The following is a 13,090-nucleotide window of genomic DNA, read 5'->3' as shown; positions in this document are numbered from 1 at the left end:
AGGCTAAGGCAAGAGGATCATGAGAGCCCAGGAGTTCAAGATCAGCCTGGGCAACGTAGCAAGACCTCACCTCTACAAAAAATTTTAAATTTAGCCAGGAGTAATGATGCACACCTCTAGTTCCAGCTACTTGAGAGGCTGAGGCAAGAGGATCATGTGAGTCCAAGAGTTCGAGACCAGCCTGGGTAGCATAGCGAGACCTCGTCTGTACAAAAAATTTAAAAAATTAGCCAAGAGTCATGGTGCACACCCCTAAGTCCCAGCTACTTGAGAGGCTGAGGGGCAAGAGGATCATGTGAGCCCAGGAGTTTGAGACCAGCCTGGGCAACATAGTGAGACCTCATCTCTACAAAAAATTAAAAAATTAGCCAGGAGTAATGATGCACACCTCTAAGTTCCAGCTACTTGGGAGGCTGAGGCAAGAGGATCACATGAGCCCAGGAGTTTGAGGCTGTGATCAACCATAGACCAGCCAGGGTGAAAGAATGAGACCCCCCAACTCAACAACAACAAAAAGGCACCTGGTCTAAACAAATGGACATTTAATCAAGTGAATGTGCTAGGTGATTGCTTTATGGTGCCAGATACCTGAGTATGTAAACATAAGTTAGGAAAGTCAACAAAGCAAGATGGAAACGAGTTCAATTTTTTAAATACAGCATTCATGGCCAGTGGTGAGACATTCATATTAGGAGGAAAAAATACTGCTCTCTGTGTAATTCTTAATGACAGAAAGTAATTTTCATTGAAATATCTAAATTAATTTAAAGATTTTACATACTGGGATATCAGCAATTAGAAGGTTATTATATCGGGCTGATATTATGCTATGGAATGTTAATAACCTTAGTTTTTGTGTGGTATTAAACTTTGTGAGATTTTTGCCTTTTTTTTTTTTTGAGACAAGGTCTCACTCTGTCCCCCATGCTAGAGCATAGTGGGGCAATCATAGTTCACTGCCTCAAACTCTGGGGCTCTTGCAATTCTCCCTTCTCACCCTTCAGAGTAGCTAGAACTAAAGGTATACACCACCATACCTGGCTAATTTGTTTTTGGTTTTTGTGGAGACAAGGTCTCACTATTGTTGTCCAGGCTGGCCTTGAACTCCTGGCCTCAAGCAAGCCTTTTTCTTTGGCCTCCCAAGGTGCTGGGATAACAGGCATGAGCCACTACACGTGGCCAAATTTTTCCCTTAAAAAAAAAACAAACAAAAACAAAAGAAGACTTGTCAGTAAAACTGTAATAGTGTCCCACTTAGACTCAGAGATAAAGTTTGGGAATATATCCTGTTTCTACAGGTAATTGTGAAGATTCTTGACTTGCCAGGGTTGACTTTAGACTTTTTAAAGAAATATTTCATTGAATTTCACACGAAAATACTTTACTTTCCAATTAGCATGTGCTTCCTGAATGTGAAGATATGATATCACCTGTGACAAGCACAGGTGTCCAGAGTTCTTGAGAGAAAACATCATTTCTCATTTAAGAACAGAATTCACACTGTATAAGACCAACTGTTTTGTAAGGAAACAAGTAATATCCATGTCTGTATGCACACTTTGAATATTTAATGAGCACAAAAGTCTCCTGAGATAGCACTATAAAAGCAGCAGTATACAAGGGGGACCCCAAAAAAACAGATTTATTTATTTAAAAGTTGTGTGTTGGCCAGGCACGGTGACTCAAGCCTGTAATCCCAGCACTTTGAGAGGCCAAGGTGAGGGAATTGCCTGAGCCCACAGATTCGAGAACAGCTTGGGCAACTTGGCAAGACCTTATCTCTACAATAAATCAAAAATTAACTGGGCATGGTAGCATGTGCCTGTCATTCTGGTTACTTGGAAGACTGAAGTGGAAGGATCGCCTGAACCCAGTGGGTCGATGCTGGGGTGGCCGTGAGTGGGCCACTGCACTCCAGCCTGGGCAACAGAGTGAGACTCCAGCTCACCAAAAAAAAAAATTCCATGTTTAAACTTCAGTCACCTTCAGTACTCTCCGTTTGATGCCCTACACCTATCGAGACACCTTCCACTACTCGAAACAGTTTTTGAACCCGTGATGCCTTTGATTGCTTCTGCCATTTTTTTGTTTGTTTGTTTGTTTGACCTCTTCCACATCAGTGAAACATTTGAGGACTTTTTCATTCAGGGAAACAAAAAAACGTTGCTTGGGGTGAGATCAGGTGAACAGGGAGAGTGAGGCACCATGTTTGGTCAAAAACTACTGAACACTCACTGCGGTGTGGACAAGTGTGTTGTCATGGTGGAAGAACCGGTCACCTGTTTGCCACAACTTGGGATGTTTCTTCCGCTGTGCAGCCTCTCACAACAATGCTAGCTGACACGCTGATGTCGATGGATTTCTAGAATGCTTACCTGGTGGGAAAAGCCTGTACTACAAGGGGCTCACCTTCCAAAAAATAATTTCGGTATTTTTTAAGTTCCCCCTTGTATGATGGTAATTGCAAAGGCTTCTACCAACATTATCTTTTTTTTTTTTTTGAGTTAGAGTCTCACTCTGTTGCCCAGGCTGGAGTACAGTGGCATGCTCACGCCTGGAGTGCAGTGGCATGCTCATGGCTCCGGCAATCCTTCCGCTTCAGCCTTCCAACTAGCTGGAACTACAGGCGTGCGCTACCACACCCAGCTAATTTTTAAATTTATTATAGAGATGAGGTCTCACCAAGTTGCCCAGGCTTGTCTGGAACCCACGGACTCAGGCAGTTCACTTGCCTCTGCCTTCCAAAGTGCTGGGATTACAGGCTGAGCCACCGAGCCTGGCCTCAACATTATCTTAATGTTCCCCAATCACCCCTTTCTTGAATTTAGACTGACTGAATTATTTGGGTTTTTTTTAGAGACAGGGTCTCACTCTGTCACCTAAGCTGGAGTGCAGTGATGCCGTTGTAGCTCACTGCAGCCTTGAACTCCTGGGCTCAAGTGATCCTCCTGCCTCAGCCTCCCAAAATACTGGGATTATGAGCATGACCACTATGCCCAGCTAATTTTTTCTTTTCCCTTTTTATAGAGATAGGGTCTCACTATGTTACTCAGAAGTACTGGGCCCAAACAATCCTCCCACCTTGCCCTCCCAAAGTGCGACATGAGCCATGGGGTCCAGCCTCAAAATATTTTTGAGATGCCACTTCTACAGTTTCTTTGTGCTCTCTTACTCACAGATATTGACGAGTGCCTCCACCGCCATCTCTGCAGTCACGGGCAGTGCAGGAACACAGAGGGCTCTTTCCAGTGTGTGTGTGACCAGGGTTACAGAGCATCAGCGCTTGGAGACCACTGTGAAGGTGAGAATTGCTCCCGATTTCAGAATCATAAGATGCCCGGATCACAGGGAGGTTTGGGTGTCCTCTCAGCGTCTGTCCTTGGGCCCAACCTCTTAACTGCATACAAATAATGCAAAGACGTTGTGGATCCCAGGTTTTCTTTGCCTTGCTCAGAGCTGTCTTTGAGAATTGAGATGTGCCAGCCTAAGGCATGAAGAAGCTATTCAGCTTTTCCAACTATAGATGGTTTATCCTGGGTGCAAAGTTCTGAACAATAAACCTTTTTTAAAATACAGGACCAATTTCCAGATAAGTAAATACAACTTAATTTTCCAGATAGAATTTTCAAGAGCCATACTCCAATTCAGTGTTGAGCTTTTTGCATCAGATGTTTCTAAAAGATACCCTGTGTGTACAGCATTGCATGGTCATCAGCCGTTTTCATTCCCTCCCACGCCCCCTTACCTGGTGGGGTGACCCTGCCAGTCCTGCTTATGGAGAGGGGCGTGTCTCCTCCCAGCGTGCTCCTTTCTCCCTTGGCCCTCAGCCTGTCACTCATGAACTTTTTCTGGGTTCAGCGTCCACTCAAGTATCAGGTTTTACAGCTCACCTGCAGCAAAGCTGCACTTAGAGCCTGTGAGGTGTGAAGCCAGAGACACGAGTGTTGCCGGGGTTGTGCCCACATGCAGAGTCAGAGTTTTTGAGGCAGTATCTGAACCTACCTGTGAGAGAAGTAGGCCAGCTTTGTAGTGAACGGTTTTGTGGCATGCATTTCAGCAGCTCCAAATCCTTTTTCACTCTCCAGTGCATTAAGAAAGATCCATTAACATACAAAGCATCCTGGATTTTGGACCAGAGAACTTGGTCCAAGCAGTCACAAAGTGACTGAGTATTTACCCCCCTGCTGCTGCTGGGATTGTAAAATGACTCGGCCTCTAGAGGGCAATTTTGGACAAGTTTCAAAGGCCTTAAAATGTCTGCTGGAACAGGCAATCAACTTCTAAGATGGTATTCCAAGGTGATAATGTTCCACAAAGGATTCATACCAGTGAAAAGTAATAAACAATATACCTATTGAAAAATAAGGAAATAGTCAAATAAGTGAGAAATCAATATAATAAGATATGATTGTGCCTAAGAAATTGAGTTTGAGAACTCTGAAGTGTGGTTACATGGTAAAAATTCCATGTAGTGGCATTCCAAGGTGAAGGGTAGTCATGTTGTGGGAAGCCAGTTGTGGAAGAATCTATTCTAGACTAATGTAGATCAGCGGTCCCCAACCTTTTTAGCATCAGGGACCAGTTTGGTGGAAGGCAATTTTCTGTGAACCAGGGGTGGGGAGGGATGGTTTCAGGATGATTTAAGTGCATTACAATTATTGTGCAGATCAGTGGCAGAATTGCATTAGATTCTCAAAAGGAGGACGCAACCTGGATCCCTTACAGGCATAGTTCATAATAGGGTTCATGCTCCTATAAGAATCTAATGCCACCACTGATTTGACAGAAGTGGAGCTCAGGCAAGTAATGGGAGCAATGGGGAGCAACTGGAAATCCAGATGATGATTCACTCACTCTCCTGCCCCACCACATACTCACCTCCTGCCGTGCGACCTGGTTCCTAAACAGGTCACAGACTAGTATCGGTCCATGGCCCAGAGCCTGGGGACCCCTGATGTAGAAGGTCAGTAAGGTGTATGCCACGGCACTGAAAACCTAGAGTGACCAGCAGCGTCTCTTCTGCCTTGATACCTGGCCAAGCCAAGAAATCAACCACCATGCCATCTTTGATTGAGTCTCAGGTCATTGGTTCATCAGAGGGCATAGTCTTTCCAGAAGTGTAAGGTTTTTATTCCCAAAGCATCTATTGTATGAAAAGTCAAACAAAAACTTTTTAGCCTACTTTTTCCTCGTTATTAGTATGGATGTTTATGACACCATTATGTTCTGTTAGGAAAGCTTCTTTTTGAACAGATCATCAGACCTTTTTCTCCCAAAGTCAGGACTGGCTTCCATGGTGTTCCATGGTTATGGGTAGGCCTGGAGTTCGTCCAATGCATTCGGAACTCCCTTTGAAACTATGTTAGCACTTGGCCCGCTGAGTCCCAACTGGTGCTACTTCCTACCCTCCCCTGTGGTATTTAGCTGTAATTAACCGAGCTGCACCTGTGCACATGCCTCTCACAGCCATTTTTCTTGTTAGCTTTTTAAAAAAGATATAGTTTATTTAGAAAGTAAATTAGAGAGAGAGGAGAATCAACTCCCCAAGGTAGGGGAGGGGGCCAAAGCTAGGAAACATGATGGTGGCAACAGCTCCAAGAACGCATGGCCACACCAGTCTAGAAAGGCGGTTGCCTCTTGTTGTCTTTTGTGTTTCCATATGTCATGTTCCCCTAATAATTCTGGGTCTATACCAGAATTTCTCACAGTATCTTCCTGGGATTCCGCTGGCCTCCTCATGGAGGCAGAATCCCAAGTGTCGCACTGGTTCCCGCATGACGCCCACATGCTCAGGAGTTACTTGCTCTGTGATGGTGCGGCCTTTGTTGTCCTGGTCCTTAGAGATCCCGCAGCCTGTAAAGGTTCTGTGTTGACGTTCTTCCCTTCCAAGCACACTCTTTTTTTTTTCTTTTTTAAAATTTATTTCATTTTAAAGATGTGGGGTACAATTCAGGATTAGGAATACAAGTATTCATCATATAGGTAAAGCTTGAGCCTACCTTTGGTCCCCACTTCACCTGGTTAGAGGTCAGATACCTTTATTAATGTTATATGCCTCTCCCTTCCCGCCCCTCGCAGTTTCCTGCTACTGTCAATACCTTTATTTTGGTATTATGGAAAATGTTCAGGGGCCATTTTTGAGTGAGAACATATGGTACTCAGTTCTTTGCTTCTGTAATAAATCACTGAGTATTATAGACTCTAAATCCATCCAAGTTGCTGCAAAGTCCATAATTTTGTTCTTCTTTATGGCTGCATAATATTCCATCATTTATATGTACCACATTTTTCTTTTTTTTTCCTAAATTTTCTTACTTATTATTTTTAACTATAAAGACGTAGGGTACAATTCAGGGTTAGGTATATAAACATTGATTATGCAGATACCCTTGTTGATGAGGTATGCCCCTCCTTCCCCCAGCAGTTTCCCTCAACTGCCAATCCCACCCCACCCGACAGTTTCCCATTATTGCCAAACACTTTCTTATGGTATCATAATTGTTCAAGGTCCCCAAGCACACTCTTTAATGCCACATGTTCTTTAGCCTCTCCTCATCCCCTCCTTCAGGCTGCTCCCAAGTCCCTCATGGAACCAGAGAAGACAGTGCATTATTTATGCTGTCCTTCTGTGATCCTTTATTTTTGGTCATTTCTTGGTGGACAAAATAAAGCTAGTCAGAAGACACGATAGTATTTCTTTCCTTCCAATATTTATTTCCATGTCAGAGTCATTCGTGTATTCATTGATGCATTTGTTCAAATATTTATTTAGTACCACATTTGTGCCAGGCACTATTCTAGGCATGGGACTATAAACCAAAACATATTCCTGCCCACATGTAGCTTACATTCTAATGAGGGACAAGCAATAAACATAACCAGTAAGTAAAATATGTAGCTTGGCATGTGACAATAAATGTTATGGAGAAAAATAAAGAGGGAAGTGCTGGGGACGGGTGGGGATTTTAAATAAGGAGGCAAGTAGAGGTTTCCTTGGGATGATGGCAAGTGATTATTTATGAGAAGAGCATTGCATTCAAAGAAATAGCAGGTGCAAAGGCCCTGGAGGAGGTTAGTGGAGGAGTAAGGTGCTCCACACATGCTCTGTCAGTTTTTGCTGTCCAAGATGAATATTCAAAGGAAGATGTCCAAAAGGCAGTTGGAATTCCAGAGTGGGTCCTGGGCAGGGAGTCATCAGCACATAGACAGTGTTCATCAAAGCCTTGGAATTGGATGGAGTCACCCAATGGGTGACTGTGGTTAGAAGAGAGAGAAGGCCCTGGTCCCTCCAACCTTCAGACGTGAGGGAGTGGGTAAGAACCAGCAAAGGGGATTAAGGAAAAAGTGGCAAATGAGGAAGATGAAAACCAGAATCTGAGAGAAGAAAGAGTTTCAAGGAGGAGGGAGAGATGAACTGTGTCAGTTGTTACTGCTGCGGAAAGGGAAGGCACCAAATTAACAGTGGGATGTTTGACAAGCTTCGGTCTCGGCAAACTCAGCAGGAGACGGAGTTCACTGTTGCTTTCTTTAAAGCCTATTGCTCAGCTCCCAGGAGGAGTGGCCATTTCTCACCATGCCAGGTGGTGATGCAGAGCAGTCCCATGTTGGGCGCTCTCGGTGCTCCATCTGCTCTTTTTTGCTTTGAAGGTAGAGGAAGGTCTTGCAAAATGTAAACTAAAGCATGACTCTCACATAATGCCCAGGGTATGTTTGTTTGTTTGTTTTAGTTGGAGTCTCACTGTGTCACCCAGGTAGAGTGCAGCAGTGGCACGCTCACGGAAACTCAGCATTGACCTGCTGGACTCTGGCAATCCTTCCACCTCAGCCTTCCAACTAGCCGGAACTATAGGCACGTGGCTATACTATGCCTGACTAATTTTTTATTTATGGTAGAGACGAGGTCTTGCCAAGTTGCCGGAGCTGGTCTTGAACCTGCTGGCTCAGGCAGTCCTCTTGCCTCAGCCTCCTAAAGTGCTGGGATGACAGGTTGAGCCGCTGAGCCTATATGTACTTATTTACAAACACTGAAAATGATGCTGGTTTCCCAACATTCATTATTTATCTTAGATTTTAGAAAAATGAATGAAAAGCTAATTACTTTTTTTCAATTTTAGATTCAGAGGGTACACATGTATGTTTGTTACATGGACATAGAGTGCAGTGGTAAGGATTGGGTCTCAGGTGGCCCATTCCCCAGATATGAACATTGTGCCCAGTAGGTAATTTCTGAACCCTAGCCCCTTCACCCAAGCTCTCAACTCCTTAAAATCAAATTTCTTTAAAGTAGCATGAACAGAGAGCTGCCTTGCTTCTCTCATGCTGAGACAGACATCTGCATTATGAGGTAGTTTTTCTCGTCGCCAAAACTCATATTCCCACGGTTTTCCTGGATTGTTTTTGGATTCACATTTTCTACAGGATACCAATGATCAGATGCTTCTTTTCACTTGTCCCCATTACCTACAGAGAAAAGAAAGAAAGTCTAGCCTAAAAGCCGATTGCCTGCTGTGCACCCATTAGAATAGTTATGGTGCCATTAGAATAAGCATGGAGCTATTGGAACTCCCGTACATGGCCACCAGGAATATCAATGATACAGCCATTTAGAAAACTTAGACATGCCATATGGCCCAGGCATTCTACTCCTAGGTATTTACTCAAGGAAAATAAAAGTGTATGTTCATAAAAAGACATATGCAGGAGTGGCTAAAGAAACTGTATTTGTAATGGCCAGAATGGAAACAACCCAAAATGCTCATCGAAAGGTGAGCGGGTTAACCAGGTATGGTGTGTTCATATGATGAAATGCTACTCAGGGATAATGAGAAGAGAACAACTGATACACACAGCAGCTTGGATGAGTCTCAAAAATGTTATGGTAAGTGGAAGAAACCAAGCATAAAAGAGGTTCATGGATGTATGTTGGGTTAATCAGATGCTTGTACTATGACTGTGATGGTCATCACAGATGTGTGTACCTTTGTCAGAACTCACTGAACTCTTCAAATAGATGTATTTATTCTATGTAAATTATACTTCAGTAAAATTGGAAAAACACACTAAAGAAAAAGCAATATGCCGGGCGTGGTGGCTCACACCTGACATTCCAGCACTTTGGGAAGTGGAGCGAGAGGATTGTCTGAATCCAGGGGCTCAAGACCAGCCTGGGCAACTTGGCGAGGCCTTGTCTCTACAATAAACCAAAAATTAGCCGGGTGTGGTGGCATGCACCTGTAATTCTGGCTACTTGGAAGGCTGAAGCGGAAGAATCACCTGAGCCCAGCAGGTTGAGGCTGTGGTGGCCGTGATCATGCCCCTGCACTCCAGCCTGGGCATCAGAAAAAAAAAAAAAGAAAGAAAGAAAAAGCAAAAGCGACGACCTGCTTTAGTTGAGACAAAGTCACATGAGCTGTGTTTTATGTCTTGGGGTCAGTGCTTAGAAACATTGAATTCTGAGTGAACACTCATCAGAGTAACCTGTTTTCATCTTGGTAGACGCATACAGCATTCTCCTGTTTCTCCTTCATCCTCCCTGCGAATGGTTCAGAAGCCAGTGAACTGGCTGACTGGGTTCTCTGAGGAAAATGGAACTCAGTGTCACCACACGTGAACCAGACAGCGGGGTGTGAGAGACACAGCAGCTGATGGAACCTGTCATGGATTTTGGCAGCTATCATAATTATTTGCAAGAAATGCTATAGAATGCCAAATTCTGAGAAAACAAAGACGGTTTTGTTCCTTAGCTTTCTTCAATGCTAACAGTTTCAATCCTGCACAGATACAGCAGAAGAGGGGTTCATGGTGTGTGTTAGGATTAATGAGCTCTGAGCAGGCACAAATGTGATAAATAGCCCCCCAGAAAGGTCTGCCTGGTGTCATGTCTGGAGGGGCCACCCCTTGATTGGTCAAAGCCCATGATTGGTTGTGTATTTATTTGCACGTATGCCATAAATATATACATTTTTAAAAATCCGGGCAACGGCTTCTAGGCTCTTACAGGGTCTTAGTTTCCTCTGTCAGCCTTGTATATCTTCATTTTAACCTGTGTTGTCCTGTGACATGCAGGTCCTGGGAGATTCGTAGGACAGACGCTGAGACCCTCAGAAGGCGGGAGGTGGGGTTGTCATTCAAGGATGTGACCATAGAATTCTCTCCAGAGGAGTGGGCATGCCTAGACTCCCCTCAGCGAATATTGTACAGGACTGTGATGTTAGAGAACCATAGAAACCTGGTTTTTCTAGGACTTGCTGTCTCTAAGCCAGACCTTATTACATGTCTGGAGCAAAGGAAAGAGCCCTGGGATGTGAGGAGACATTGCACATTAGCCAAACTTCCAGCTGTGACTTCTCATTACACTGAAGGTCTTTTGCCAGAGAAGAGCATAGAAGACTCCCTTGCAAAGGTGCCAATGGGAAAATATGGTTGGATTTTGACTCTGATGCCCGGACTGGAATACAGTGGAAAATCCACAGACACTGCAGCCTCAACGTGATGGTATCAGGCCATCTTTCTCCTTTAGCCTCTGAGTAGCTGGTGTCACCAACGTTTGCCATCATGCCCAGCCAACTATTGGATTCATTGTTAAGACAAGTCTCACCAAGTTGCTCAGGCTGGCCTGGAAGCCCTAGACTAAGGCAGTCTGCTGTACTTTGCCTCCCAAATTGCTGGAATTTTAGGCATGAGTCACCATACCCAGTCTCTTGTTTCCTTTCTAGTCATCTGGTGCTGTGTTGGAAGCACTTGTCCCCTCATGTCATCTACCTCTAACTCCTGTGGTGTGGGTTCTGGGCTCTGGAATATCTTCAACATTTATATCTTGATACCCTTCCCTTTGCACTGTTTTGCCATAAATACGGCGATTCTTTGTAATTTCCTTGATTCACTCTGGAGAGACCAAATGCTCATCTGGAAACATTAACATCACATGGTGTGTGAAACAGAATGTCACAACACTTGCATTCATCACCTGGCAGCAGGAAGTGGTTCCAAAATTATTGACTGATACGCTTTGTGTCATAGCTAATTTTATGCTATTATGAGTTAATACTGCATCTTTACATTTATTTACACATTTCCCAACTGCTGATGGTGCCATGTATACCCTGTAAGTGCATAAATTATAAGTTTACCTTTGTATGATAGCTTTGTATGTCTTTATGATAGTAAATGTCAAAATAGACAAGAATATACTTCTACTGATGTCCTCATGACATTTTTAAAGTATATTTCTAAACTGTGAAAAAAAAAAAATCCAGGCAACATCAAATCTGCCTGTGATAGCTACTGAGTAAGTGACTTCAACTAGGCTTTGATCTTCCTGATTCCTGAAAGACCCTCTTCCTCCCAACCCCTGTATTCTACCCTGCTGTCAAGACGCCAAGTTAATTTCTTCTGTTGCATGAAGCCTTTTTAAAAAAAACCTTATAGTATCTTTTCTCTAAATGTATAGGACCCCTAAAGTTGGTACTATGCTTTTTTCAAATAATTCTATTTTGTGAGATTTCTTATTGTTAAATTGTTTTGGGCTTATAAAACAATTTAATATCGTATATGTTTATTTTTAATAATATAGACATTTCTCTTCGAGGGCAAAGACCATGCTTAAAACTTTGAAATGTTTCCTATAATGCATAATACAGGATCTTGTATGAAGAGATCAAGTATGTTAGGTATGCTCAAGATCTGCTTCACAGTATGTATTTTTGAAATATTTTTCGTCTCTATCATCACCAAGAACATAAGGAAGTTATTGTTTGTTACAGAGTTCTAATATTTTCACTTCTCTTTCTTCTGATGCTTAAAACTGCTGTTTATTGTTCAAAGCTAAAATCCTATCAAAATGCTTATTTTTTTTAAAACTCTAAAAGTTAAAAATCTGTCATAAGAATTTTGCATTGCAAATGATGTAAAATAATGCACATTTAAAGAAAAAAATACCTAACTTTCTGTTGTATCGTTTGTTTAGTCTTTTCAAATTCTGAATTGCATTTGTAGATATCAACGAGTGCTTGGAGGACCGGAATGTCTGCCAAAGAGGAGACTGCATTAACACTGAAGGATCATATGACTGCACATGTCCGGATGGATTCCAGCTAAATGACAATAGGGGATGTCAAGGTACTTCACGCCCTCTTCCTTCTTGTCATGGTTTACGTGGTTCTTCAGTTCTGCCTTGCTTCCTTATCATAGTCTGTGGTTTTGCCACTTGCTTGAAATATGAATAATCTAGCGTTAGAGCATCTTTCTTGGGTCTGCACCAGGTGTTGCCTTGTCCAGCCGGTGTCACCTGAAACCCACACGAGTCAGAGCGTGTCCTCACTTTGCGTGGTGCTGTGCTGAGATCGCCTGACTTTGATCATCCTTTTCACATACCAGTCTTGGTCCTGGAGTTTAGATGATCTTCCCAGCTTCTTTATATCCTTTACGGGCATATTTTACTTTATCCCATAGGTGATCTGTGTCCTTTTCCTGATCCCTGTTTTTATCAATACCCACCGTTGCTTTGTTCGTCCTAAAAAGCTTCACTTGGTCAAGATTATGAAGAATGGGAAAGTTTACAATTTTTCAAAGTCACATTTTGTCGTCCAAACAGTACAGCGGACACAGAGCACTAATAAGAACACAACAATACAACACAGATTTTATATGAACAGTCACAACGACAGCTTTGTGTTTCTCCTGTGTGCCAAATGCTGTGGCTATCTCTCCTAATTCTAACAGCAGCTTAAGAGGTAGCTACTTGGAAGACTGAGGCGGAAGGATCGCTGGAGCCCAGCAGGTCGAGGCTGCGGTGGCCGGGAGCAGCCACCGCACTCCAGTCTGGGCGACAGAGTGAGATTCCAACTCAAAAAAAAAAGAGGTAGCTTTTCTTTCTTTCATTTTGTGCACGAGGAACTGAATCTCAGAGAATGTCCTATATATTCCTCTCTAATGAGTGGGAGAGGTGAGATTTGAATTTATGGGCTTTTCCTACAATGCTTGCTACATCACCCTACCAATTGCTGTTACATTTATAGTCAAAAGAAAGAAGACAAGTGAAATTAAGTGATTTTTCTTACAGGGTGGCACATTGAGTCATTTCAACATCATG

General features: G+C 43.1%; 1 protein-coding gene across 1 annotated transcript in view; it reads left to right on the top strand.

Moving 5' to 3' along the window:
• The window catches only part of LTBP1 (latent transforming growth factor beta binding protein 1), a gene marked incomplete at its 3' end in the record, with an annotated part of 310,157 nt that extends 298,040 nt beyond the window's left edge, over nt 1-12,117 (top strand). The window contains exons 21-22 of the mRNA XM_008051691.2: nt 3,179-3,301; nt 11,995-12,117. Coding sequence (XP_008049882.2) covers nt 3,179-3,301; nt 11,995-12,117 — 246 coding nt within the window. The remainder of the gene's footprint in view (nt 1-3,178; nt 3,302-11,994) is intronic.
• Between the last annotated feature and the right edge of the window lie 973 nt (nt 12,118-13,090).

Source organism: Carlito syrichta, unplaced genomic scaffold, assembly GCF_000164805.1.
Source record: "Carlito syrichta isolate Samal-C Ts95f unplaced genomic scaffold, Tarsius_syrichta-2.0.1 Scaffold222157, whole genome shotgun sequence".
Classification (NCBI taxonomy): domain Eukaryota; kingdom Metazoa; phylum Chordata; class Mammalia; order Primates; family Tarsiidae; genus Carlito; species Carlito syrichta.
Note: the sequence above shows the minus strand (reverse complement) of the source record. Positions and strands in the feature narration are given on the sequence as shown.